The sequence below is a fragment of the Amblyomma americanum genome, chromosome 4, assembly GCF_052857255.1.
Source record: "Amblyomma americanum isolate KBUSLIRL-KWMA chromosome 4, ASM5285725v1, whole genome shotgun sequence".
Taxonomy (NCBI): domain Eukaryota; kingdom Metazoa; phylum Arthropoda; class Arachnida; order Ixodida; family Ixodidae; genus Amblyomma; species Amblyomma americanum.
Window position 1 is genome coordinate 119,180,527 of NC_135500.1, and position 27,455 is coordinate 119,207,981.

Sequence of the window (27,455 nt, forward strand, 5' to 3'; positions counted from 1 at the left end):
TTTACTGGTAGACCATAATAATTAAGACTGGTTATCACGCATGCGCACACATTTGTATGCACCAGACGAAAAATCATTTATAGTCACATTTGGGAAAAACACTATGAAAGCGCCATTTTATTTCGCGCAAGGCTTAATTGTGATTTACCCCCGCGGCTTTCCTCTTGATCTCTCTCGGTGTCTTTTCTTGACATTTACATGCTTGAAGGTGAGTGACCGCTATTTATAATAATATATAATTTATACCAGCGCAGCTCGTGCAGCCCTCAAGATTTAAAAAAAGTAGGTAGCGTATTATATTTCTTGAGTGGGTCTTAGTCACCAGATATCTGTATCGATAATTGAACACAAGTTTTAGCCGCTTATAAGAGGTATGGAAGTTTAGAAATGTCGAAAAATTGCTTTCGTACATTAAGCATGGTGTCGTAATCCAAGTATTATTTCTGGCGCATTTTGTACAGGCTAAGAACTAAACTGTCCCGTTAAAAGACGCCCCTTTCTGACAACTTCGCTGCTCTCTGAATGAACGATTTCGTCCAGAAAAACATTGACAGCCATATAATAATGAGGCGCAGTGCTGGAGGACTCCGGATAAATATCGACCACCTGTGGCTCTATAGCGTGCACGGATATAGTGCAAACTAGACAGAACACTGCGGAGAAAGAAGACTCGCCAAGCTTCCATGTTTTCTTCCTGTTCTGTGATCCGTCTAGTTTGCGCTGTTTTTCACCATGTATATCCACCCACTAGCCCAAACTTCGGGTTTGCTGCTCTGCTACAGCAGAGCGCATTGGCGTCTTTAGCGTTTCGCCTCCATCGAAACGAGTAACTCGCTGGCAGAAACCGTACCAGATAATTTTGGCGGTACACGAGTGCTTTAGAAACGGAAGGACAACGAGCGGCGGGCACTAACACAGCATTACAGAACCGAGACTGATTTAGTCGTATTAGGCCTAAATACGAGCTGCATTCAGCCGCTTTATTCGTTGCCTGGGTGACCATGTTAACGGTTCTATGGGACAAAATCAGCATTGCTGAAATTTATATAAGCTGGTTGGTTACTATTAATACTGGTATTAAAATCGATCACCTGCAGCGATTAACTTATATTTACTATTAACAAGTTTAGAAAGCTGTTGAGTTCCGAGGTTTTTGGAACAATATTTCCGACTCGCAAGTGAGTTTGCGTCCATATTTTTTTTTGTCTTAAATTGAACTGACAGGGATAAAAGGAACTCAAATATAATGAGAGGCATGCATGAAGGGAGATCAGCACCAAGGATAAGGCAACCAATTGTCGTTGTTTCCTGTACATTTTTAAACTCATACTTTGGATAAAAAGTACCTTATTGTGCAACACAAACGCGGGTTAATGATATCCTAGTGGAAATTAAGAGGAAGAAATGGGCTTGGGCAGTTCATGTGATGCGAAGGCAAGATAACCGCTGGTCCTTAGGGGTAACGGAGTGGATTACAAGAGAAGGCAAGCATAGCAGGGGGGGGGGGGGGGGGGGGGGGGGGGGGGGGCAGAAGGTTAGGTGGGCGGTTGATGAGATAAAGAAGTTTGCAGGCATAGGGTGGGCGCAACTGGCAAAGGACAGGGCTAACTGGAGAGACATGGGAGAGGCCTCAGTTTGCCCTGCAGTGGGCCTAGTCAGGCTGATGATTGGGATGACGATGATGATAACGATACTACCACACGTTACTTAAGCGGTACATTTCACTGGGCTCCTCTTCCTGATGTGGGTGGCTGCTGGACTTACCTTTGGGTGTCATACAAAGGCACTCATATCTGCGAGAAGAAATAAATATGCTCTCAGGCGGGCGTGCTTAAAAAGGGAATAGAATTTATTCTTCACTAAGCTTCGCTTTATTTCTTCACAGCTTATTTACACAGCCAAGAGCTCGACGTGGAAAAGTCTCTGTCAAATTACAGACGATATCGTCTAGCAAGGAGAGTTCATCGGAGTTGGAGCTATAGCATTGTTTTTTTTCTTTAATAGGAAAAGGCTGCAGCTCCTGTCGCCTATTTGTTGACTTGATGGTTATAGGATGTTAAGAGATTAAGGTGCAACCAGACTGTACGAAGGCACGCCGGAAATTCATGTGTTCACTGGTAGGCACAGAACAAGTAGAGTTTTTGTCGGTAGCAACTTTCGAAGTCTATCAAACAGAAAATTCAAGGCGCTTGCCCTTTTAGTTTTAAGCGCAGACAATGGAGTAACTTCATCCTGCATTCATTGTTCATCTGACTTACCCCGGAGAGGCATTGAACTTTGGCAAATAAAGTTATGCGAAAAGGAAGCTCTCCTTCGGAAGAAGTAGCATTATGGTGCGCTCTTCAGGGCAACAACAACATGAAGAGTACGTAATGATGGAATGAAAAAACTAAGGCAAAACAAGATAAATTTCTGTTTTCCTTTGTAATATAATGCAATGCTCACATGGCCTGAAGAAAATGGGCGTAATTTTTTTTTTTTACCACGAGGATGAAATTTACAGAGTTTGCACACTTTCTACCACTCGCATCAAGTTCTGAGAAAAGATCCTCTTTTAGGAGAATTTTTGAAGTCTTTCGTAAGTTACAAAGATGCCTGGTTTGAGGTCAATGGTGACTCCAGTAAGTCGCTCAAAAATAAAAAAATGTTGACACAGTAGATGTATGAATCATACCGACATATGCTCGACCTTACTCGCCAACCTCGATATGTTACTCGCCCCAATGCGAATGCGATCTGTTCCGCCGTTAAGACTGTGTCAAACTCTCAGGACTAATCCAAGTAGGTGGTTTTAAGAGTTGCAAACATCGCGCCGACCGAATGAATGGCAGGCTCTAACGCGACATAACCTTTGGCGACATTTCGAGATACCCCCATGGCATTCATTGCAAGGAATATCTCATTGTCAGTGTTGCTCAAGTCGATTCGATGGCGACTGAGAAACCGAACCCCGATGGACAGGGTGACTGGAGATAATATTGGGTCGTATGAAATACTTCTTCACGCTCAAGTGAAAGCGAAACTCAAGAATTTCAGAGTTGACTAGTACTGACTGCTCATGTTCTGAAGTGAATTGCGGGCTAAAATTATTTTAGTTGTGCGTGTAGCGATTTCCTTGCCTTTGAAAAACAAGAATATTTATTTCTGCTAAATCTATTTTTGCGACGGCGCGACGATGCAGCTAGTTCTGCATTCCTGATCTGTGAATTCTCGACTAGCAATCTGAGACTGAAATTGATTATTATTAGAGTCCTGTACTAGCGAGAATATGTAAGCTTAGTGAAGGAACGGTACTAAGCAAAAATCTTCACAACACCGCTTTGAAGCGTGAGCTAAACACGGTAAGCTGATATTTTTGTCCGTCCTTAGAGGCGACTATCGTTTGCTTCGCTGTACTTATGAGGACTTGATATATAACAGCTAGGGTTCATATATTTCTTAACGGGCGCCGAACATAATGGCAAGGCCGATCAGTGTGCGACATCAGCGCACAGTGTTTCCTCAAATGAGAGAGCGCCGCAACGCAGCACACAGGTACTTCCACTGCCCTCAGCAGGTCGACCACCCACGTTCGGTACCTTCGGTTTTGGGTTTCTCAACAACCATCGATTGGACTTGTTTCGCACCGTGGAAAAGAGGGCACAGTTCACCACCACGCGCTTCTAGGCGTGTCCACACGAGACGTAGCCACCCTTGGCGAGAATTCGGTCTTGGCAGCGGACGATCCACGTGAACCCGTCGTCTGGAGCGATATGACGATGGGTATGACAGCGCCAGCGCTGCCCATCGCCTTGGCCGGCACAGAGAACGCTCTGGCCTTGACCCCCGGCTGCCAGCCGCCCTGCGAGCTGCCCTGCTCCTGTTGCTGTTGCTGCTGCTGCGGCCAGATGACCTGGACTGAGGCGCCACCAGTATTTCCTCCCCCTCCCTGCTGTTGCCACTGTCCCTGCGGCAGTGCCTGCTGCGTGACAGACCTCACGATCGGTATTGGCACATAGATGAGCTTCACTTGCGTTCTAGGCAACTGTGGGTCGTTCGGCGGCGACGGAGGTTGCTGTTGTGGATGTGGATGCTGCGGCTGATGGTTCGGATGCTGCTGGTGTTGGTGCGGATGCTGCTGGTGCTGTTGCTGCTGCAAAGCCTGATGATTGTTCTGGTTTTGGTTGTTGTGGTGGTTCTGGTGCTGCTGGTACTGCCAGGGGGCACCGCCGCCCCCCGGTCCCGTGTTCTGCCACGGGTTAGGCGGATTGTGTGCGGGAGGAGTCGGCAGGGACGTAAACGTGGCGACGTGACCAGGCTGCTGCGTCGACCAGGGCAGCGAGATGTCTGCGGGAGGTCCTTGGTTTTGGTGATGGTTCTGATGGTGTTGCTGTTGGTGCTGGTATTGCTGTTGCTGCTGCTGTTGTATGTGCCAAGGCAAGGCGACACTGTTTGTCTGCCATGGTGCACCGCCTCCCTGCCAGGACCCGGGGCCCGGACCTTGTAGGTGAACAGAAGCGATGTCGTTCGCACCTCCGCTGCCGCCTCCTCCTCCACCGCCGTGATTATTCCACGGTCCGGGAGAATGAAAAGTCATCCGCCCCGGCTGAAAGTGCTGCTGTTGCTGCTGTAGTTGCTGCTGATGCTGCATGGGAGACTGATGCCACTGTTGAGACCATGGTGTCACGGCACTGATCTGCTGGGGTCCCGACGGGGCGATGGACACCAAGTTCTCCGTGGCGAACGGTTCGTGGGTCACCCAGGCGAAGTCGTTTGCACTTACCAGGCAGCATGCGCAGATGAGCCCAAGAAAAGAGATGCTCTTCTGTGGAGTGTATGCAAAAAAAGCACGCGAAACACCGGCAGTTAGCAGTGCGGAAAGAGCGGGAATAGCGACAATAAAACTGACGACTGTTTGCTGAATGCTGCATGCGGTAGATAAGTGAACGGCGACAATTCCTTATAATTTTCTCTTGCTGCAGTGGCAGTCTAAATTAAGATAATTTAGCAAGGGCTGCCCATCCTTAGCCGAAAAATATTTCGCAGAACTGAAACTGTTAATGGAATTATTATTGAGTGGTGAAACATGATCGATGGAATTTAGCAGTGTTCTAAAATAAGTTGTTAAAAGGGAAAAAATAACATCTAACTCCTGCGAATTTCATCTGCTAGCAGCTCGCTGCACTAGTAAGACTGCAGTACGAACTGTCATAGCGACGCCCTCCCCTCGTTTGTTGGAATATTTATTTTTGTACAGGCGCTCAAAACGTGAGTGCTTTCTTGAAGTCAAGACGCATGCAACCCAATTCGGCTCGAGTCGGGACGGGTCCGCGGGCCCCATTCACCGTGACGGGTCAGCAGCCGCCGCTGACTATACACTTCCTTATAGCCGCGATCGCAACACCGTCGGTTAGAGCGGCACCGCCCGCGTAGGCGTGGCCGCCATGCGGTGCAGTCGCGTAAAAGCTTCTTATAGCGCTCATAACGTGCCTGCTGGGAGGCTTTCCTCGGAGCCGAAGAGACCTCGGTTAACTCATGCGTCTAAACCTAGCACCTTGGGGGGCAGAAAGACACGACGGTAAGAGGGACCGCGCTTAGGATATGTCAAGGTCGCATTACGGTTCATTTCTTACCGGTAATAAACTGACTAAACTGTACGAAAAGCTTCGCTTGGTGTGTATCTGAATGTCTATATTCTGGCTGAACCTCGAAGAAGGCCACCGCTTTTTCTAGCCGAGGTTTCCGGTCTTTTCCTACATTTTATTGCGTTAGCATTATAACCCTCGTGTTGGACAAATGAGTGCCTCGACTGAAGCCTCCGTTGGCATGTTACAAAGTGGAGAGAGAGAAATTCCCTCCCTACATTCAGGAGAGGGGTTGGAAAGTGGGAAAGAGAAGACAAAGAGAGGATGGGAAGCGATGGGTGGCAGAAAGCGGAGAGGAAGTTCGGCTGTCACACAGTCATTGGCGGATGGCGTCACGCCACCTGCTCTATCGCACGGTCTGAACCAGTCAGCGGCAGCGGCTTCTCCGTTCGCGGGGGGCACTAATGCTAGCGCGTACTCTGCAGCATCAACCGCATGAATCGTGCATAATTTTTTTTAGGCCGATTCGTTCCGTAACTACTTTAGCCAATACTTCCAATCGCATTCTGTCGGTAAACCCGTGGAGTGATAGGTGACGATCCTTGTGCTCGAAGAATCTCTCCGAAGAATGTCGAAAAATCCCTTCGAGCACAACGTCTTTTCGCTCGGCTGGGCGCATTGCATGTAGCGTTACTGACCATCGTGACTCACCGGCGCGCAAGTGCGTCCCAACCAATAGCCCCTGAGTAGGAAGAGATTTCGTGACTTCAGACGATTACCAGCCGACGTCAGCTCTACCCGTGCGGCTTTACTGAGAGAATGCATTCTAAAGTTTAACGTTACAGTAAGTATAAACAAAATGAATAAGCGTGAAAAAAGGCGAAGTCGGCTTGTGGAAACTCTGCAGTAAGTACAGAACCTTCCACGATTTCAGTCAGACAGGGATGTTGAGTCAGACTAAGCGCATTTAAACTTGCAGTCGTATATAGAGGACACGACTGTAAACTTGGTATAAACTCGTAACTCGTTAAGTAGGATCAATGCGCAGTTCAGTTGTCCCGGGAGCGGGACTTGTACAGCTCATTCCCCGGCTCGTTCGTTAATAGCTGGTGAGCTCCTCTTTTGATGCAAGAACTGGGAGCGTCTCTTGAGAGCTGTCAGTCATGACGCTACGTTTCGCAGTTATTAATTACTGAAATGCAAATGAATTAATCGCGACAGAAATCGTTAGAAAGGATAACCCACGGACCAAGCAAACCAGTCGCCGCCCTATAACACCTCACAATAGAGGAGACCTTTAGCATACCGCGTGTAGCGCATTACAGTAACCGAATGCATGCACAATCGGACTACAGGTTCCCAGATTGCGCATGCGCCGCCGCGTACCGGAAACGCGCCGAAAGTACTTTTAGCATATCGTTGTCCGCTACCGTACCACCGGAAGTCCACCGGCAACACGGATACCGCTGTTCAGTGGACGGCGGCGAACCCGCCGCCGATTCGCTGAGACATGCAGTACATGATGAACAAAACTCTAAGCGTACCTACACGGTCCGAAGAAACATTAAGCGCGATTGTGGTTTGCTTAACCTTTCTAAAATTAATAGGCGCGCAGAAAAAAAAAGAACGAAAGGTAGGACGTAAAGAAAAAAATACGCGAAAGCGGCAAGTGAACCGCAGATGTTCGAGCGAGAGAAGACCATGAGGCAGGATTTCTTATATATTTTATTTTTTTGTTGTAATAACAGGTTTTATGTTTTTGTTATGTGCACGTCCATTGCAGATGTTCACTTTAAACAATTTTGCACCCTTACAGATGTATAAACGGTGTCCCAGAGTGTCCAGGGGCTAACACCCTTTGAGGGTGTCCACCAAGACCCTGAGGGTGTACGTGACCATCCTTGTGGTGCCCATATTCATGAACACCCTACCGCCATAGGATCTTCACGAGCAACCTTACGTTGTTGATGAACTTCCTCAAAGAGTGTTACCTATGCGCCATAAAACCCAACACAACTCAAAGAGTGTTAGCCCAGGGACAAAAGCAACACACCTTTAAGGGCGTACAAATCTTTTAGAGTGGTGTATACACATCCAGTGAACATCCAGTGCACATCCAGCGTCGCTGGCGTGCGGCAGGGAAGGCACGGAAAGCGAGAGCGCACGAAGAGCGAAGGCGAAAGCGTCACGCGCGGTGAGCGCGTGCGCCCACTACTCTCGGCAGTAGCGTCGTCCGCTGCTTTTCCTCCTCGGGGAGTCGACAGGACAGGCCATCCGTTTAGAATAATCAGCTCCCGCTGCAGGTGAGGGCGAGGCCATCGTGCGCGCACGACCGGCACGCTGGAGCGAGGTCTCGTCGAGAACGGGGCATTGAACGGACTGCTATAGACTATCTGCCCGACCATCTGAGCGACTATCCTTTCTTATTTTGGCCTCTCAAGCGGCTACCAGCTTGGCATTTGGTTTCGCTCGCTGTGTGGTTGTCGCTGCTCCGTCGGTGGGGCGTTTGTTTAGGGAACAGATTTTTAAAAATTAGGAAGTTGATGCACTTTTGGCTCCGTAAATAATGTACTATACACCATGTCAGTGATACACGTCGTAATGATGAATTTTAGGGTAATTTCAACTATTTGGTGATTTTATTTTGCACTAAGATCGAAAGTATATTAAAGCGTTTTTTTTTTTTCGTAGTGATGCGATTCTCGTCCTCGGCAGCAGAGCGATGTAGACAGAGAGAAGCCCAGGCGCGTGAAATGATATTTCCAGAAGTTCGGGGTAAGGTTTGACTGCTTCTTAGAGTGCGGTGGCGGTTATGTCGCGTGAACACTTCAAGCAAGTTTCAACTGTGTGGGTGGATGCTCACTTCTGCTTTAGTTGCGAGTTTGGCCATGCTTTGAACTCCCAGGAAGGTAATCTGTTAGGTTAGGATGTAATGCGTTTTGCAACCGAAATTTTAACTGTCTTTTTTTGTGATAAGTCATTATACTGCTGAAGATAAGATTATCGCCTGCAGATACGATTATCTATACGGGTGAGACTGCGGCCATCAGTGTGGCTTTCTCTTTTTTTTTGTGTGTGTGGGGGGGGGGGGGGGATGTTTATGGACATGGTTATGCCTCTACGCGTGTGTTGTTGACGTATATTTTCCTAGTACGGCAATGATTTTCTACCCGCACGTATTTAGCCTGTATACAGTGCAATAGCGCTTCAACGAACGCCAGGAGTCATTTGGAAATGAGCGCATAAATGAAAGTACGAAACTCAAGTGAGCTCATTTCGTTTTTTTTTTTTTTTATGAGGCAAAGTAAATATAAAATGGTTTCTAGCGACATTATTAGATAGAAATGAAAGCCGCACACATGTACTGTATGCATGACATCTTTCAGAAAAGAGCAAACATATTCTGACGAACTTTACCATTAACTATTACATATACTCTCCTCGTAAACAGAATGAATTCGTCTGTGCTGTTACGCACTTTTTCAGGTACTAATTCTGCTTGCCACAGGGCACATTCTTGCATTTTCTCCGTACACAATATTGCCTTTTTTGCTCGAGTCCTGCCGTCAGTTTGTTCTAAAACTGGTTCCTTTTTTTTACTTTTTGTTGAAACTTGGAGGTTATTAGAATCGCATCGCGAATATTCTCTGAAGGCACAGCGCTACCCTCAGTTGTTACACACAGTTATATCGACACTGTGCGTTCGAAAGGCTAAGAGCTGAGCCACTATTTCGCAATTAAATCATCCGTAATTACTCATGAGGAAAGTTGTTCAACTTCTGCCAAAATGCCGCTGAATCGAAAGCAATGGTTTCGTGCAGAATTTCCAAAATGCCGGTTAATCTGAAAATTGCTGCGTGCTGACATTCTTTCGACTGAAACTCTTTAGCATTGAGAATAGTACGACAGCGCTTTGGCACGGTATTTGTCAAAAGTTCGTTTACCTGATAGCTCGTTGAAACGAGGTTGGTTGAAGAGCTATTTTATTGCAAGTAGTTAAATATGCTTCGGCTGTTCTTCTGCCCTCTGTTGAAACCTGGCTATCATTTTCACCTCAGTTCTAATGCGAAATGTCCTGCAGAGTTAATTATTCGCGTCCGGAATTCACGGCCAATTCATAATGTGCCCCTGTCGCACTTCGCGATCACAAAAAATAGCGTGGTCGCGAAAACATATTATACATGCACAAGAAAGCAGCGAAATGTGTACAAGCTGGCGACAATTAGAGCAATGTGGTTGCTAGGTATATATAATCATTTCATAATAATTTCGTTCATGCAGAAGGAATTCACACAAGCTCGAAGTGCCTTTCACTCCGACTTGAATACAGGGAAATGATCCACTAAATTGCCCGCAACTCGATAAACCTAATGCGCGAGAGCGCGAGAACTCACGAACTTCGCGCATTCCTTCTCCATCTCCTTATGCTTTCAGCACCATTCCTTTTGTTTCTGAGAGACTTTACAAGGTTTATTTTTTACCACGCTGACAGTTAGATGCAGCTTTAGAAAAAAGTAGTGTGAGTGGTCGAGTAAATTCTACCGAGCGAAACCAAGCAAAAAGCAAAAAAAGAATAAAAAGATCACAAACGTTCTAAGACTCCGGCATCGCAGTTTCGACCAAAAACGGAACAAAGCAGGCTCGGCTGTCGCTGAAAACGAGAGCGTCCGATGCATTCATCTGTGACGGGTCAACGCATCGCGGGCCGTATTTCATCGCAGCCGCGCGGTGGATGAGCGATGCTACACGGATTGCGCCGAGGGCCTGCTTCGCAGGGCGCATTGACCCGGCACAATGAATGGCGTTTGCAAACAGGCGCCTGTCGAACACGTATCCAGTTGTACTGAAGGACTCTGACCTATCCCCTTCATCGGGCGCCGGTTCATCTACCGCGGAATGTAGTGAACGGCTTCTTGAAGAGCGCCGCATCCAGCCAGGACGAGAGGCACAGAAAGGCGCACTGGCGCCAGTCTAATGAAGATCTAATACTCCGAGGAGAGCTCGTCCCGGGTTCGACTGCCGCCCACGGCGGCTGCTACCTCGTGGCGAGAACGAAATGCGAAAAGCAACGATGTCTCAGTAGTGGCTGCCCCTCGGGGTGCCCCTCAAGAATCAAATCCAAGTCCTCCGCACTGTTCACTCAACGGCTGCGGTTGCTATACCTATCACCGGCTTCATTTTCACTTTCTCCATATTCTTCGCCCGACTTTCTTCTCGTCTCATCCGCATCAGCCCCCTGCCCGCTCGATAAAGCGCCTCGCATGGCCTTGTCTCATGAAGACGGGCACCCAAATATCCACTTCCTGGTGGTTCGGAGTCGGATTAGTCGAAGCGAGCTCGTGTTCCGGTAATCAGCTCAGAGCCGGGACATGCTGAGTCGATGTCCTCTTATTCTTGTAGTGCATCTCACTACTCCTAGCAGGGGAGTAGAAGACAGAGGCGACTGGTTCAGTAAGTGTGTTGATCTCAACGCGCTCACGAGGCTACCATGTAAGTCTGGAAAGTGTCGCCTCGCACTCAAGAACTAACGAGGCGGAGCACACATACCTTCCGTCCCTGCGCAGGCCTTCTAAGTACGATCGAAAATCCACAGCGCGTGAGAGGGTGCCGCAGGTTGGGGCGCGCGAGCGCACTGGTGATTGGCGATGCGAGCATACTCACGTGGCCCATGCTGCTGCCTCGCGCGGTGTCCACCACGAGCCGAGGAGAGAGCGCGCTACGTACAACCCAGCCGGCGCTCGTCTTGGCGCGCTTTTGGGGGGTGGCCGGGCGCGGACGGAGCTCTTTATACGCGTCAGCAGGGAGCGGCCGCCGTCCCATCTGGGTCAGGGGCCTGCCTATACCCTTCCCCGCCGCCGACGTCCCAGTTCGGCCAGTGCCGGACCCTCGCCGGGATCGTCCGCGCGCACTCCTCCGATCGTCACACTCGCGAAACGAACGGCCGACGATACCAAAGTGTGTCCTCTGGCACGCGCCACGAACGAGCACCCTCGCTTCCAGCCACCTCTTCTGCCGGTTGCGCTCAGCAAATGTCTCAATTTAAAATAACGGCGGGCGCAGTGGATCCTCTTCGACAGCGAGAGCGTCGGGAGCGAGAGAGCTGGCTGGTTTAACCCATCCCGCCCGCGATGGCTTTGACCTTTTCTTTTTTCTTGGCGGGGGTTGGGAGGCGATCTGTTATATGCGCCGCCGCCGCTGAAAACAACACTGCAGTTCAGTATCACAGAACTCTCCACGCTGAGCCTCTCTTGATGCCCCCCCCCCCCCTTCTCTTCGCTTTGCGTGTTCCCCTTCTTGGTGTCACGCTTCTCTTTATAGCGCAGCCTGTTGTGGTGGAACGCCCTCGCGAAGGCACGCCCCCTCTTTTCGTAGATCGCTGGGACCGCTAGTAAGTAAAGAGCAGCCGCTCGGCCACCCCTACAGATCGCAAGGACAAGAGGGACGAACTTCTGCAGGTATATCTACAGCTGGTTCCACCGAGCTTTTTCTAAAGAGCGAGGAAAGCCAAGTTGGTATAGTCGTTGTCTTAAATGTCGAGTGGCCAGCTCACGACTCAGCAGGCATCAAGAAACTGCTCCGACTTTCGCCGCGGTGAATGTCGAAGTAATGTTCCGACTGAACGAAGGAGATGGAAAGGAAAGGTGGAGCAAAGGAGTGTGTAAACCTCTTGGCGCATCTGCGCATGTTTAGATAGAGTTTGTTTACTGAAACGGAGCAGAGTGATAGTATATATAACGAGACATTAAGCTCGTTTCACTTTTCAGTGCGACTAGTGATTCTGCCGTTCATCGATCCGAATTCGCCCTTTTGAAAAAGCTCTAAATGCGAGGCCAAAGTTCGAGCATGACCTGTTCAACGATATAGCCGCACAGTCACAGACTCCAATGAACCAAATAGGGAAAACTCATTTCCAGAGCATTTTGGCGTGATATCCTTTGTGCTTATAGTTTCGCTGCCTTTCTCTGGCATTATTGGATCTCATTCCTTTGTTTTTTTTCGGCGCTACTCGAAATGCATGTCCCCTCAATGTGAGAGCGACACTTCTCATATCAAGACTGCATGCGGGGTTTCACGTCTTCATTCTATCATATACTGCTACTTTCATTCTTAGCTCCGTTGATGGAGCTTTAGCCATCTGCCGCTATACATTCCAACTCGAATGGCGCTTCCTTGACTCTCGGACTATCATATCGGTTGCAGTGAGCAGTAATCATTTCCTAACAAGCGCTCCATGAGCGGAAGACAGTCCAAAGATGACATCATTGCTGCCTCCTTCCTTCGTAAAAAAAAATCATCCCAAAAGTGGCCACTACTTTCAGATGTTCTCGTGCGCTTTCGACTTGCGAAATTGTGTCTGTCATTCAATATGCTGACATTTCACCCTTATTTTATCACATTTTTGTTTCGTCGGCTACCAATGGGCTGCAGGGAGTGTTCTGGCGGTCGTGCAACTTCTGTTTGAAATGGAACTCAATTCTGGAGGGTTATGAAAGTGTCACCTAATGAAACTCACCTAGCATGGCTGTTCGTCCTCAGTTATACAGGATTTAACGAAGTTTCGGTGTTCTTCAGGCGGCCTATTCTATCCAGTTTAGTAAGCCAAGCACGACCGAAATCCCTCCTTCTTGAGATGACGCCTGGCGGGACGATCACATATGTGAGGACGAAAGCGGCATGCCTGGCTGAAAGAAGCGCATACGTTCTGCCTGCACATTTCCATGCATGCGGCCCGGAGAATGGCCGGCCCTGCATATTGCGCGGCGCTGTTCGGGCCACACGCCACCAAGGGCTGATGGCCTCCCAGAACGAAGCTCGTGACAGGGGACCGTGGGAAGAAGATGCCACTCCAGGTGATGGGCAGCCAAGCGAAGACGGGAACTCGTGCGTGTCAACGTTAGCGCGACTGCTCTTTCGCCAGATGCCACGCGCGATGGCCAGAGAAAGCAGCGGCCGGCACGGCACAGAGATGTACTCCACAGTCCAGTTCGCTTTCGCTTCAGTCTTGGGAAATTCTAGACCCTGCAGCGTTCTGGGAAAGCGCCCGATATTGCCGAGGTACCACCGGCCTCCGCTTCGAGTCGTCCATTAATTCGGCTGCGAGTGAGCGTCTGCTCGGCAGAGGCCTAAGTATCAGCGAGCGTCCGGAGTTATGAGCAGACTGTCCCGCCAAACTTCAAAAGCCGTATGCATAAAACAGTACGTACGCATCACTAAGAATGTGCAGGTGCGGGCAATGTGAAAGGGATGACTTAGTTCACACTGAGGAACCAAATCTGTACTCTGGTGAACCTGAAAACGCATCATGCGTAAATGGACCAGAGCTCCAAAGAAAAAAAAAGTATGTTTCTACTCGCTCTTTGATAGTAGTCATAATAATAATAATAATTGGTTTTGGGGGGAAAGGAAATGGCGCAGTATCTGTCTCATATATCGTTGGACACCTGAACCGCGCCGTAAGGGAAGGGTAAAGGAGGGAGTGAAAGAAGAAAGGAAGAGAGAGATGCCGTAGTGGAGGGCTCCGGAATAATTTCGACCACCTGGGGATCTTTAACGTGCACTGACATCGCACAGCACACGGGCGCCTTAGCGTTAAAGTTTTCTCTTTCATGACGCTTCAACGCCTGCAATCGCTGCCGTTAAAATCCGCAAAAAGTGTGGTGTTGTGGTGCTCAGTTTACCCATGCAGATAGGTGTGTGGGTCACTGATAACAAAAAGCAAAGATCTCCTTCTGGTGTTCCCACTAGTTTTTTTTTCTTTTTTGTGCATATCACAGTGCATTATATTGATATACGACCGACACGTACCCTAGGTCCGTTCACCGTTCGATACTAGAAGGTACTTTGGGCCCCTGCCCCCATAAAAATTTACTGTCCACTTGAGTGATATATGAAATCAAACGAACAATACGATCCCATCTGCAGCGTTACAGACAGCAATGAGCACAATAGCTCAGTGAGCGGTCCTATGTGGAATGGCACAGATCTGAGTGACGAGCGAATGTTATGTTAGAGCACAGCTCGCCCGTTCCTGCATTCCGATTCGTAGTCGTCGGTGTAGTGGGCGCAACACGCCATCTGACAACTGTGGCAGGTATCGTAGCATAGCGAAACGCCACCTACCACAGCGAGAGCGGAGGAAGGGACACCCTGAAGGTGGCTGCCATGGGAAAGATCACCGAGGGTGGCTATAGCAGCGTAACAGCATAGTATGGCGACATATATATAGAAACATATGCCTCCATGGAACTCTTTACCTCTGCATATCACAAAACTAAAATACGGGAAGAGCTGCGCTCAACTTTCGAATTATCGACTATCGTAATCATCTGTCATTTTTTTTGTTTACTTGCTCATGTAGCTTTAAAAAAAATGATGCCGCCACCGTGTAGAAGACGTTGAAGTAACGAGTGTTAGCTGCTGGGTAAGTTACGTCATCAATCAATCACCAATTGGATACATAAGTGACGTCACCAATCAATCAGCAACTGGGTTGGTATTGATTTCCTATGGGGGCCGCCATCTTGGAATTATCGAGGAAGTGGCGCAGTATCTGTCTCACATCTTTGCGGTTAAGATGTCCGCCGAAATGTGAGACAGATACTGCGCCATTTTGTTTTCCCCAAAATCAATCTTCATTTTCATTTTTTGACGTCATCAATTGGCGGCCATCTTCTATATAGCAGTCACGTCACCAATCAATCCCCAATTCGATATACTAATGACGTCACCAATCAATCACCAATTGGGTTTCTATATAGATTTACTATGGGGGCCGCCATATCGAGTTACTCGGACGGAAAATTTCACGCCGAAGGCAGGTAGTAACAGACCCCAAGAAATCGAGAAACGTGATCAGTGAGAGCTCGCGCTCTTAAAAATAGTCAGAGGCTCATTCGGTAAAAAAAAAATGTCTAGAGAATAGCATAATGCTTGCCTTACAGCCATATTCGTAAGTTTGGAAATAGACGCTCCTTTCCTGTGAATGAGATGTTCTTTTCTGTACTAAATTATATTGTAAAACTGTGTGCCTCGGTTTAGTCGTGCTTACTAAAACCCAGTTATTTTTTTTTTTTGCGTAATCATTGCAGGACCCGCGTTTAGTTTAAGGGCCAGTGCCCCGCAACTATGATGATCCGAAAAACGAGTCGTGAATCAGGACCAACATAACCCGTGTATTCATTTAAGCGTAAATGACTACACATTTGAATTCTGTAACGTTAAGACAAGCGAAAAAGTTACGCGAGAACACTGCCATGGACGTTAAGCTTTATTGCTGATGCGACGGGTGACAGCTGAATACAATATCTTGTGCGCACAAAATATTCTACCATCCAACTTCTGCCTTGTTTATAGCTTCCATGGCTGTTTATAGCCATGGAAGCATATTTGTTACCGAAGCTTCCCCCCCCCCCCCACCCCCACCCCCACCCCCACCTCACGCCGCCCCGCCCCGTTTCTTTTCTGTCTTCGCGATGTCAATGCACGTTAAAGATCTCCAGGTGGCCGAAATCACTCCGGAGCCCTTCACTAGGGCACCTTTTCTTTCTTTCTTTCTTTCTTTCTTCCTTTCTTTCTTTCTTCCTTTCTTTCTTTCTTTCTCACAGCGTGGTCCAGGTGTCCACCGAAAAGTAAGACCATTACTGCGCCCTTTCCTTTCATCAAAACCAATTTTCCTTTCTTCATCGGATACTGACCCCACTCCACCCGCCTTACCATTGCTTAAACTTCACTGCCAAAAAAGGAAAGAAAAAGATAAAGACAACGTCTATGTAATAAGTACGTCGCAAATAGTAAACATTTAAACTCGACTGACGGAATATGCGTCGGTAGACTAACGTGATCCACACGAGCGACCAGCAGCATTCGCTACTCTTCCTAGTTCTACATCCAATAGCCATTCAGCCACGCGTCGGCTGTTCGCGCATTCATGCACGCAGACCGGCACCGGAAAGAAAACAATGTATTCGTCACTCCCCTTCGGCTCTGTCTTCTTTCAACGCGTCTGTTTTTAGCGCCGCCGTCTCAAGACTTGTACGTCGTTACGCATGCATCCCTTTCTGTCAGCCTATCCTTTCTCTCACGGAGCCGCTCCCTTTCAATTACTGTCCCTCTCGAGTTCCCGCGCATTTGTACGGCCAGCAGCGCTCAATGACAGAGGCGCCTGAGTGCTCAGCGGCCCAGAGTTCCCCTCCGGCTCAAATGATTCTATTCTTCTCGTCCCATCGACGGCAAAAACAACAAAAATAAATAAAAACACGCACGCAACCCGCGCTGGCTGAGCTACAGGCGAACGCCGCTGCATGATGACCGACACGTGAGGAGATGCGGAGCTCACTGGGCAATCTCTCGAAATCTCACGCTTTGGAAGGGAAAGCGCGAGGCAGCCTTCTATTTATAGCTCGGTTTAAGTTTTGTGGCTCGTTTATTTTTATTTTTTGTCTTTCGTGGACAATGCAATTGTTGTCGGAGACGGTGGGCAGGCGACAGTCCACTCGCCTTTGCGCTCGCCGTCTCAAGTGTGTACCTGCACACGGGTGCAGTAGCGTATTGCAGCGGGAAGTTAAGAGAAGTATAATGTTAGAACTCTGGAGATTTTTCGTTTGATCTTGTACATTATACGCATCTTTACGCAAGCTAGAGCAATCATGAACAAGAACATTACAACGAGGCAAATAAACGCTTTACGATCTGAACTTTGATTGTGTTTTTTATTTGGATTCTATTCAGACCAGTTAATCAGGTTGAATAGAAATGCATATATAGTTGGTTTAAGTGCAATAATAAATTTATGTGAAGAGTAATAAAAATGAGCCTTAGACCGATATCAATACACGCGCGGCGATAACAATTATAATTGTGCTTTTGTTTGAAATTGATTCACACCAGTCAACCACAAAGAATTAAAATGCGAATTTCGCCAAAACTCAATTTTAAATCTATGACTTGTTACTTGACAACGTAATTTCGGATTCCGGATTTCGGTGCAATAGGAAAGCGCGAAGCACCACGTGACAAGTGCGATAACCCTGCGATGCGTGTGAAGTAAGTTGCCGCGACAACTGCCCGAATTTTCCACCAACACCTCAACTGGTAACCGCACTTTTAGATCTCTGATGTCCTTGCTGTAAGAATTGTTTCCCACAGCTCGGGTCTCACAAGATCCGGGGCCACAAATGTTTGCAATGTGTAGATGCACTGCCTACTGTTGATTCCTCATTTCGCTTATATTCATACAAATGGCAGTATATAGAGAGCGTCGTGCGCAGGTCACGCAGAAAGCGTTGCAGCAGCCGTCCTCATCAGTGATGCGGCCAGTGTTTGCCCCGACATGTCATGCTGCTTCACTTCGACGCCACCGGCGACGATTAGTGTGACTCCCTCCCCCCCCCCCCCCCCTCCTTCCTCCTCTGTCCTGCCTCCCTAGAACCCTAACTGTGACATTTCACCATATAAGTATAGACTGCTGCACAACCACGAAGTCGTCTGGTCCCGGTCTTGGGAGTCGGCGAGGCTTCCAGTTAGGACGGTCCTTGCCTTTGCTTCCTGCAGCGCGCGAAGCAGGAGGCTGCGTCTTGCCATCCGGTGTGCCGGAGGCCGGGGCAGCGATGGACGCCCCAAGCTTGGCTTGAACGATCGAGCGGCGCGCGACCGCTTTGTTAAGAGATTGGTGCCGAAATTTCGGAACGGAAGCGGAGTTGTCCCCTTCCGATGTTGAAACTGTCGTCCAGATCATGCCGTCGGGATCGTAACCCCTCGCGAATGATGCAGGGTCAGCCATTTTGCCTAGGGAGGCCGGCTCCACGCCGCCGCGCGTCGGCATGGAACGACGACGCCGTTAGGCCAAACTGCGTCGCCCGGGTGTAAATCGGCCGTGGAATTAGAAACCTTGGGCCCACCTGGCGAAATTTGGTGTCCACGCAGTCCAGATTGCTTGCTGCGTCGAAAGGCGTCGGTCTTGTAGGGGTGAAGAAGGTTTAGCCGTGGCTCCAGCCGGAAAACGACGGAGCCGACACTGTGCGTTTGTAGCCAGTTCTATAGTTCCGTTTTCCTCTCTAGACTGCGGGTTGCAGATACGAGCTTACGCCGTCCTAGGTCTCCTAGTGCATCCCCTCTTTCGAAGCTGAAGACACCATCTGCGTAGGCCTCGAAGGCGTTATTCGGAGGCGCTTTTTTTTTGTGACACGTGTTAACCTTTTTCCCGTCTGCTCTCTATAAAACCGTGTGCAGATAGAAATGAAGACTGAAGCGTTCGTACATGCCTACGTCTGAGAAATATAGGACAAATATAAATGCATTAACACAGGAGCTTATGAAGAGCATCCGAAAAAGCATTTGTTAGGACAAAGAAATCTCCTGGCTAATGATGATCGCGATGACATTAATTGGTCTTTTCATTTCTCTGTGCCCCATTAAATTGTATAATGCGAACGAATATTCCCTAAGTACTCCCATCCATTTGTAATGGCGGCATGAAGAGCAAAGGGTACACCGCCATATTCTGGCTGCTAGCTGCGCAAGCAGGTATCCACTATGCTGTCACAGTGCCGACGTTCGCATCTATCACATCTTTTTGTCATTTTTTGTTACTATCCTCTGCAGGTGTGAAAATACCTTGTGCCATGGCGCTCCTTGGCCGCAGATGGCTTTGCGACATAAAAATTCACTACCATCATTATCCTCTGCAAGTGTTGCTCACAACCCAGTGGAAGGTGTGATGGCGTCACAAAGTCACGGGACCTCTCTTGACAATTGTTAATTGAATTGCCATCTGCCATGGTTAACAGATTGTGACAATGCCGCAAGATCACGTGGCCTCTCTCCACCAATCAACGATTTTCGTCTCGGACATCGGCGGTGTTTTGGCGTAAGGACAACTGTAATGCTATCGTATTAGAAGAAAGCAGCACTGGAACGTTCACACATGATCACGATATGTGGCGGTTAAATTTGACGATGCCGGGCGTCATTGTGCTTTAATGTGAGAGCACCTCAGATCCCCTCATTTCCATAACCCCTCCTTCTCCCCACTGGGGGGTGTGGTTGCATTCGGCGACCCTCGCCGGCCAGCTGGCCATGTCATATCAAGTTGCATCATCTTCTGCTTCGCCATGCTGCATCAACCCCGCGCAGCGCTTTCACGCGATAGCGTTAGGGCTGCCGTTATGCAGAAAAATTTGAGGGGACACTTAGGCTTCGCCTCAAGGGTATGACGCTATAGCGCAGGGGGTTACTTGCAATATATGCAGAATGTCAGTCTCTACTTTGCATTCGTACGACCCTGAGAGTCCTCATACCCCTCCTGGCGCAGTGGTGCATCGGTCAAGCGATGCACCACTGCCCTGCGATGGCAGGGGCCCCCGGTGGTGGGCCTTGTGCGGCCCAGGTTAATCTTCCCGAGCTACCAATAATTGATTTAACTGCAACCTGCCACGGTGGGCAGGCTGTGATGACGCTGTTAGGTCAAGTGACCTAGGTGGCCCATCTGATCCCTAGGTTGCTCTATGGGGGACCACCTGCCAGAGTCATGCCTCTGATTTTTCGCTCACAACGCCGACGCCGACTCCGGATTTTCTGGACAACGGGGCTATCGCGTTAAAATCCGGCGTCGTCGTCATCGGCGTTGTGAGCGGAAAATCCCCGGAGAAGCCACCTAAATGGGCCACATATATCACGTGACCGTGTGGCGTCACCACAACCTACCCACCAGGTTGTGAGCAAACTGTATGCCGTGGAAGGTGGCAGTTAAATTAACGATTGGCCGCGAGAGTTTGCTCTGGCAGAGCTACCTTGGTCGCTCAGGCTCCTCTGGTGGCAGCACCTGCCATCGCAGGGCAGTGACTCATCGAAATCACCACTACGCCAAGAGTGGTATGAGCACTCCCATGGATCTATGAATGTAAAGTCTAGAATGACCAATTCCGCATATATGGTAATTAACCCGTTAACGCTATCGCGTCATGCCCTCAAAGCGCTGTTTAAGCGTTCCCTCAAATTTTTAGTTAATTTCGAAGTCTAACAGAGGTTTCCGCTGCATGCACCGCCACACTGAACGCTGCGGCTCTCGAGGGTAATACATCTACCTCTATTCGCCTCTTCTGCTATTCTCGACGCCGCTCGCACCAACCTTTCGCGCATGGAAATAAAATTTCCCCTCGGCGGTGTTACCCTCTTCCGCCGTTACCCGAGCTTCGCCGGACACGCGTGCGTTCCCGAGCCATTGTTCGAAGATGCATGACGCAGCGCCTATTCTCAAGGCGAGAGAAAAAAGGGCGCTTTTGCACTTTTCCTCTATAGACTGCGTCGTACGTCCCTCGGACGCCGTGGCAGAAGGGTCTGCAGGTGTATGCGTGTCTCATATGTGAACGGTCACGAATGAATGGCCAGGTGAAGAGTCTAGAGGAAGTAGCACACGTCAGTGTGGCCTGTTCCTTCCTCTCATCTCGGTGTTACGCCCTATACGCGGATGCCGATGTTTCCTTGTCACCCTTCCTGTTGGCTTTGTTTGTTCTTGTTTTGAGAGGCCGGGAATAAGTTTTAAAGGAAGCTATAGCTCTTGAGGAGCTCGTTAGGGGACACTATGGACAAATTGGACCAGCTCTAGATTGATTGGTCACCGCTGCCTACTTAGAGTCAGTCGCTCGTCTTATCAGGATAACAAAGGTGTGACCTGATGATGCGAGTTGCAGGACACCGCCGATGCATATCTGCAATATGCTTCGCACTTACTCTGTACTTCGGTTGATGTGGTGCGTGGTATTAATACCCGGCCCTTATTTGTTATGATTAAAAAGTTGTTATTATTACTTGCTCATTGCGTGTCCAATGCTTCGTCAGTAACAACTCATCGATAACGCGTCTGGGATTTGTAGACCGCGTTTTAAGTTTGAGGGGTCCAGTGTGAGAATTCATTAGGATTAAATTCGCTGGCGTTTGGATTGAATGCTTTCGCGCTTGGATTAATTTTTGTGGCACCTGGATTAAATTGAGTGGCACTCAGATTAAATATTCTGGCGTTTGGATTAAACTGAGCGGGAAATACTGTAGACTTTCTCAACAACGTCGCGTGTACAAATCGGACCAGCGGGAAAAACTATAGTGCACCTTGTAGCGCCACTTGTCTCAGCAATGAAAGCATTTGCTGCTGTCGGACAAACGTGAACGCAGTCACGAAATTCCCAGCTATCGGGTGTCCCCATAGACGAAAGCGTGACGAATCTGTTGTTCTATTGGTATCGTTTTAAGCTATCTGACATAAGTGAAAAGTGCAGCGGGAGTAGTGAAGACTTCAATCAGGAACTCAGCGAAGGGCAAGAAAAAAAAAGGGGGGGGGGTACCGAGCTGAAGTTATTCCCTCCCCCTACATCAGTGTGGTCTGAGACGCATATTAACTTTCACCTAAGAGCACCCAGGCCTTCAAGAAAGACACATATATGCAGCTCTGAAGACCCCGAGTGAAAAATGTGCGCGTCTACGCCACTGAACTTGAGTGCCCCTCACGTTCGAAACACAGAGCGTTGCCAGACAAGGGCAGTCACACGGTCGGAGAAACCTTACACGCGACAAGAAGGACAATAAAATGAGGCTGCACTGTTGATATTTCTGGGACACGAGCGCATAAGCGGAGCTCCCACTGCGCAGTGGACCGCCAGACGACAACGGCTAGATTTCGAGGACGCCACACACTCTCGGCGTCTCCTGTTTTATTGACTCTGCGGAGCACTTTCTTCGCGCACGCCCAACACGCGTGTAAGCAAACAAGCGACGGAGAATAAACCTCGAGGATAAATCCAAAAGGGGAACAAACAAACAAACCAGAGAGCAGGCTGGACACGACAGTGATGCTGCGGCCGGCGCAGCGCATCGCGGTGCCTTCTATACAAGCACTTCCTCCGCGCATCGCGCTTCCCGATTCACGGCACGCTTCACGCTGGAGAAAGGCGACGCTACATAAAGAAGAAATAATAAAAGGAGACATGAAATAGAGAGAGGAAGAGAGAAAGAAGAAAGCCATGAGTCCCAGTAAGCAGAGGCTGAACAGCTGCGGCTCGTATGAGCGGGCGGTCGTCATTTGAAACACTCGTGAGCGAGCGTCGGCGTGCGGCCCATCTTCGCGCGCAGGCGACGGGGCCGGGGGGAGCCGGCAGAAGCAAGCTCTATTTCTCTTACTCCGAGACGGAAGACACGCAATGCCGGCCGGCCCGTGGGGGAACGCCCGATTCGCGAGGGCGCGGCGTCATCGCGGAACGTCCCTGACCCTCAGCTGGTCCCCAGTGTCGTCGCACTGGCGACGTTGACGGGTCACTGTCGCCGCAGCGACGCAACCCGGATATCGGTGGCTCCGCGTAGAGTATGTCCGAGACCTTCATTGCCTGGACGGAAATCTGCCAGACGCGTCGTGTCGTTGAGGCGGTGGTACTTCGATTTTCGTGCTATACCGGCCTGGTTATGCTAATTTGCGAAAAGCGTGTAAAGGCTGCGTAGAGTATGCGTTTGTATTACGCCTGCCACACTATGTGCGATAGCGGAAGCTTTTTCCTCAAACCGTATATGAAAGGTAGGTAAGGGAAGATGAGTGCATTCACGTGTGTGTTATGTTTCAGACACCGTAAATTGTGTGGCAACTAATTGTAATCGTCTCTCGTTTTCACTCTCTCTGTAGTTCTGTCCTTTACCCTTCCCTTCCCCTAGGGAGGAGTATAAGACGCGTATCTCCCCGACTGACCCTTCCCCTCATTAAGAATTTCTCTCTTCCCGTGTAAAATTAGGAAATAATCAACAATTTACGCTTGATTAAAGTATTTCGCTCTGCCGCGAGCTTGTATGAGAAAAGTTCGCCACAGATTCTATTTTGTGATCGATCGTTGCTGTCGCAAGACGCTTGAATGATATGCTTAAGGTGCTGCTCCTTGTGCGTACAAATCCGAAGAACTCCGGAAAACGATAGCCCCTGAAATTTTTTTCTATACTGGCTAGGAAACATCTCCATACTGACTAGGAAGCACCAGTGGTTGTCGTACGATTAACGGATGCTTTTTTGTCGCGAACAACTAAGTACCGCACACCCTGCGACATGCGGTACGACAAAGGCCTAAAGAACAGTGCTAAAAAGTAACACGTGGTCTTTTATTAGCCTACCGCTGTTCAAGATTATCTCTTCTCTGGCCATTCACTGTAGCCCTTTAGCCGAGGAGACTTAACGTGTATACCTCTTCCGGGACTAAGCCGTTAACAAACCTCTTTCCAGTAGGGTTCTTTCTGCACATGCGCATGTTTGATGCTTCACATTGTGCGGGGGTAAATGGGCGGCAAAAATTTGGTGAGCATTGCTCCCTTTTGCCAGTGCTAGCATACTGTGGCTGAGAAGTCAATGATCCCAGCCGCCAGCACGGTGAGCTGGCGCAGAAAAGAGTGACCTTCATACTTTATTTTCCCCCGGTTCCTTCCTTCGCTCTTTCACCCAAGAGGCTCTCATTGCGCAAGAGAGGAAGAAAATAACCAGAGAGAACGACTGCGGCTTGAAAGAGAGTGTTGACATTCAGGTGCTTTGTGGCACTCTGAGACGGTAGGTAATAACTTAATTGCACACTTTATCTCACATATGCACACTTTATCGTTTCAAACGTTAGAACATAGGCGCACACGTGAACGCATCATCATGCTGCACAAGATCGTTCACACGTCATCTCGCATTCAGGCACCCTTCTCTTTTGTGTCCTCAAACGCACGTGCAACCCGACGGAACCACCCAGTAAACATTGTTCCTTTCAAACCACATATAGACTGCTTTAAACTTTCTTTTTTTTTTCCGCTAACTGTTGAAATTTGGAATCGATTGGACGGCTCACTTCGCGCATTGCCAATTGAGTTCGTTGTTCAGCTGCCAAACAATTTGACCTGTTGATCTGTTTTTAATACTGCTATGCTATCTATTTCTATGCTACCCATGTTATTTTTTTACTAATGTATGTACCCACTCCTGCTATGTCTCCCTTCCGAGACAGCAGTATTTGTAAATAAATAAATTAATTAAATTTGAGACAGAATTTCGTTTTCGTCTAAACGATGAGCGTGAACACCGCAGGCAAAAACTGGAGGACCAAACAGGGGCAGTCCCCGTATACTGTTGCTAGAGCTCGAGAGAAAGACAAAATAAAATGCAGCAGCGCTGGTAGCTATAACGGTAGAGGCAAGGAATAAGAAAGAAAGAAGGGGAAAGAGAATGCGCGCACAATTTCACCAATTGCCCAATTCAGACATGACGGTTGAAGTCAACGTCGCGGGCCTTCCATCCGTGGTTGCTTGAACGACTGCAGTCTGTAGCGACGCCTACCTCAGTGGTTGACTAACCACAGTGGCGGGCATCGTCAAAGGCGCTTATAGATCGAAATAAATCAGTCACGGCTTTCAGAACCACGCCGGTTCGTGTCTCCACACATGCCATCATAGCATTCGGATTAACTAAATAACCAACTTCCAGAACTTTAACAAATCAACCCTCATCCCCCTCCTCCGCCCCCTCCCTTCCAATCTATGCACGACGCAGAAAGGCACAATCATTGCCCGAGTTTGCTTGTTTGTATAGCGACCTCCGCTTCCTACACACCGCTGCTTTATTATAAGACATTCCTTCAGCAAATTTGAAAAACATAAGTCCGTTCTGCGCCAGCAGCAGTGCTTCTCAAACAAGACTTTCGGTACACCTGCCGATTCCTTCTATACAGACCCCCCGCCGCTCCATTTTCTCCCTAGCGGAAGACGTGCACCCCACAGGAGTGGAGCTATAGAAGGGACGAGCATGCAACCTTGCAACAAGGGTGTACCCGCGCCGCTCTTGGCCGAGCAGTAGCGGCGGCATCCCCTGGAAGACCGACGTGAGGACACCCTGTATATACGGACTCGGTGACCCCTTCAGCGCTGGGAAAGGAGCCTGTAGACGTCGGACGGGGGCGTCCCAAAAGGGGCCCGCGGCGCTGAGCAGGAAAAACGACGAAACTGCGCGGCCCCTCAACGACAGCCGAACAAGGAGGCAGGTACGAGTACGACTGGCCCGCCGTCATAGCCGGCGGCGGCAGACGCTCGCATGCCAATCAAAGCGTCGCCCAATCTGTATACGCGGCAGCGTCGGTCCTCATCCGCGTCGACGCGACCGCTTTCCTCGACCTTGCCACAGCCGACGTCTCTCCATGGGAAGCGGAGTGCACCTTTACTCCGACGTCGGCTTGTGGAAGAGGCCGCAAGAGAGCACATCTCGATCGTGTTATTAGGACGCGTCTGTACAGCGCCTCATAAGCCCCCCATCGGCCCTGTTGCACCCCGCGGCTACCTTTGGCGGAGGATTCACACCTTTGGGCGACGGCGAACAGAAAGCTGCAGCGGAGGCGTAAATATAGAAGCGCCTTTCGCCACGCCCCTTTGCGCCAGGATGGTCGCCGACCGACCGACGGCTTCCTGAATGCGCGCGTAATGACTGCAGTGCGGTGTCAGCTACTCTGGACTCCGAAAGGAGCTCGCGTTGCACTGTGAAGGAGAAAACGTGCCAGAAATACCTGGTCTGCCGGCCGGGTGAGAAAATAAAGGAAGCAAAGGAAACGCATTCAAGGACGTTGCAGCTCGGTCCGTTTGCTTCGAGTATATTTTGACCCCCTCTTCTTTTCGAGAGGACAGGAGTTTTTTGGAGCCATTTCTGAGGAAGAACTTTTCGCTCGGCCCGCTTCATGCCTCCTTCGTCCGCGCTTCGGACCTGTACGCGACACGTGCGAAAAACGAAGGTGACGCACGGATCATTCCCTACCTGCGTAGAAAAAGCAGACACAAAGTATACAGCAGCTCTCGAAGCCAGATTTGGAAAGCAGTGCAAGAAATAGACGAAGCAGATGTATCCTTTACGGGCAGATGGGTTCCGACCGAACTTTACGACGAGACCACATCGGTTGTCCTGACGGCCGGAAGTGTTTTTCGGTGCATTGTGGTAAGTACGTAATAGCCGGCAAATTATAAGGTACGCAGTGGTGTATTGAACGAATCGCAGTTCGTAGAGTGTCCCATATTATGCTGTGATCTATGGAAAACATCATAAATTGCTTGACATTTCGAGTTTGTCGTCACATGATACTAGCCAATGTGGTATTTAGACATTTCGATACAGCATATGTACACAGCACAGGCGGCCACCGAAGCAGGCAAGGTGATACCAAAGCCGATACAGTGTTGTGGCGATATGTTGCGCGTATGTATATGAAATGTTCTAAAGGTCATTACGACCACATTGCTCGATCGATTTCCGTGCAGAACTCGGCTATATGCGCCTATATGTATAGCGTTTCCATCGAACATTTTAAAAGATACAAGTAAAACGAACATTTCATTGGTCCGTTTCAGGCGCTCAACTCTTCCTTTATGTTATTCTGAAGAAGTCCTTCAAAAGAATGCGAACATTAGAAATCTGGAAGTGCCAGAAGAAAGCGTATGTGAACAGCGAAGCTTATAATGCCTTGCACACATTCAAACATCGTGAACGAGCTGAGCTATGCCTGATTTGGAAGTTTAGCTTTCGGTTACGTAAACCGTCGTAGGACTGCTCGTCTCTTGCTCGCTTTTTTATACCCGTTTCTTTCGTATTAGCCGCACCTCACGTATAAAAACCTTACATATATATTTGCAAAAAGCAAGTCCTGAAGCTGGAGTGAGCAAACGTGACTTCTTTCAGCACGAGGTCTCCTCGTAACCACCTGAGCGCAAGTGTACGATCAGCTAATTACCATATCCAGGAGAGCAGCGTTGCGTAACGGCGCGCTTGGCTGCGTTGCAGCGCTTTAGCACGCCATGTACCCCGTAATGGCCGCTGCTGCTTGGGTCCATTCAAAAACCGCCCTCGCTGTGCATTTTCGAGGC

At 49.1% G+C, this 27,455-nt stretch overlaps 1 protein-coding gene across 1 annotated transcript; it reads right to left on the reverse strand.

Annotated features, from left to right (window-relative positions):
- Positions 1 to 1,860: 1,860 nt before the first annotated feature.
- On the reverse strand, positions 1,861 to 11,356 carry LOC144130327 (uncharacterized). Its single transcript, XM_077664263.1, has 2 exons — positions 11,226 to 11,356; positions 1,861 to 4,804 (listed from the first exon to the last, which is right to left on the reverse strand). The coding sequence occupies exons 1-2, from the start codon at positions 11,232 to 11,234 to the stop codon at positions 3,647 to 3,649; spliced, it is 1,167 nt and encodes a 388-aa protein (XP_077520389.1). The 5' UTR covers positions 11,235 to 11,356; the 3' UTR covers positions 1,861 to 3,646.
- Between the last annotated feature and the right edge of the window lie 16,099 nt (positions 11,357 to 27,455).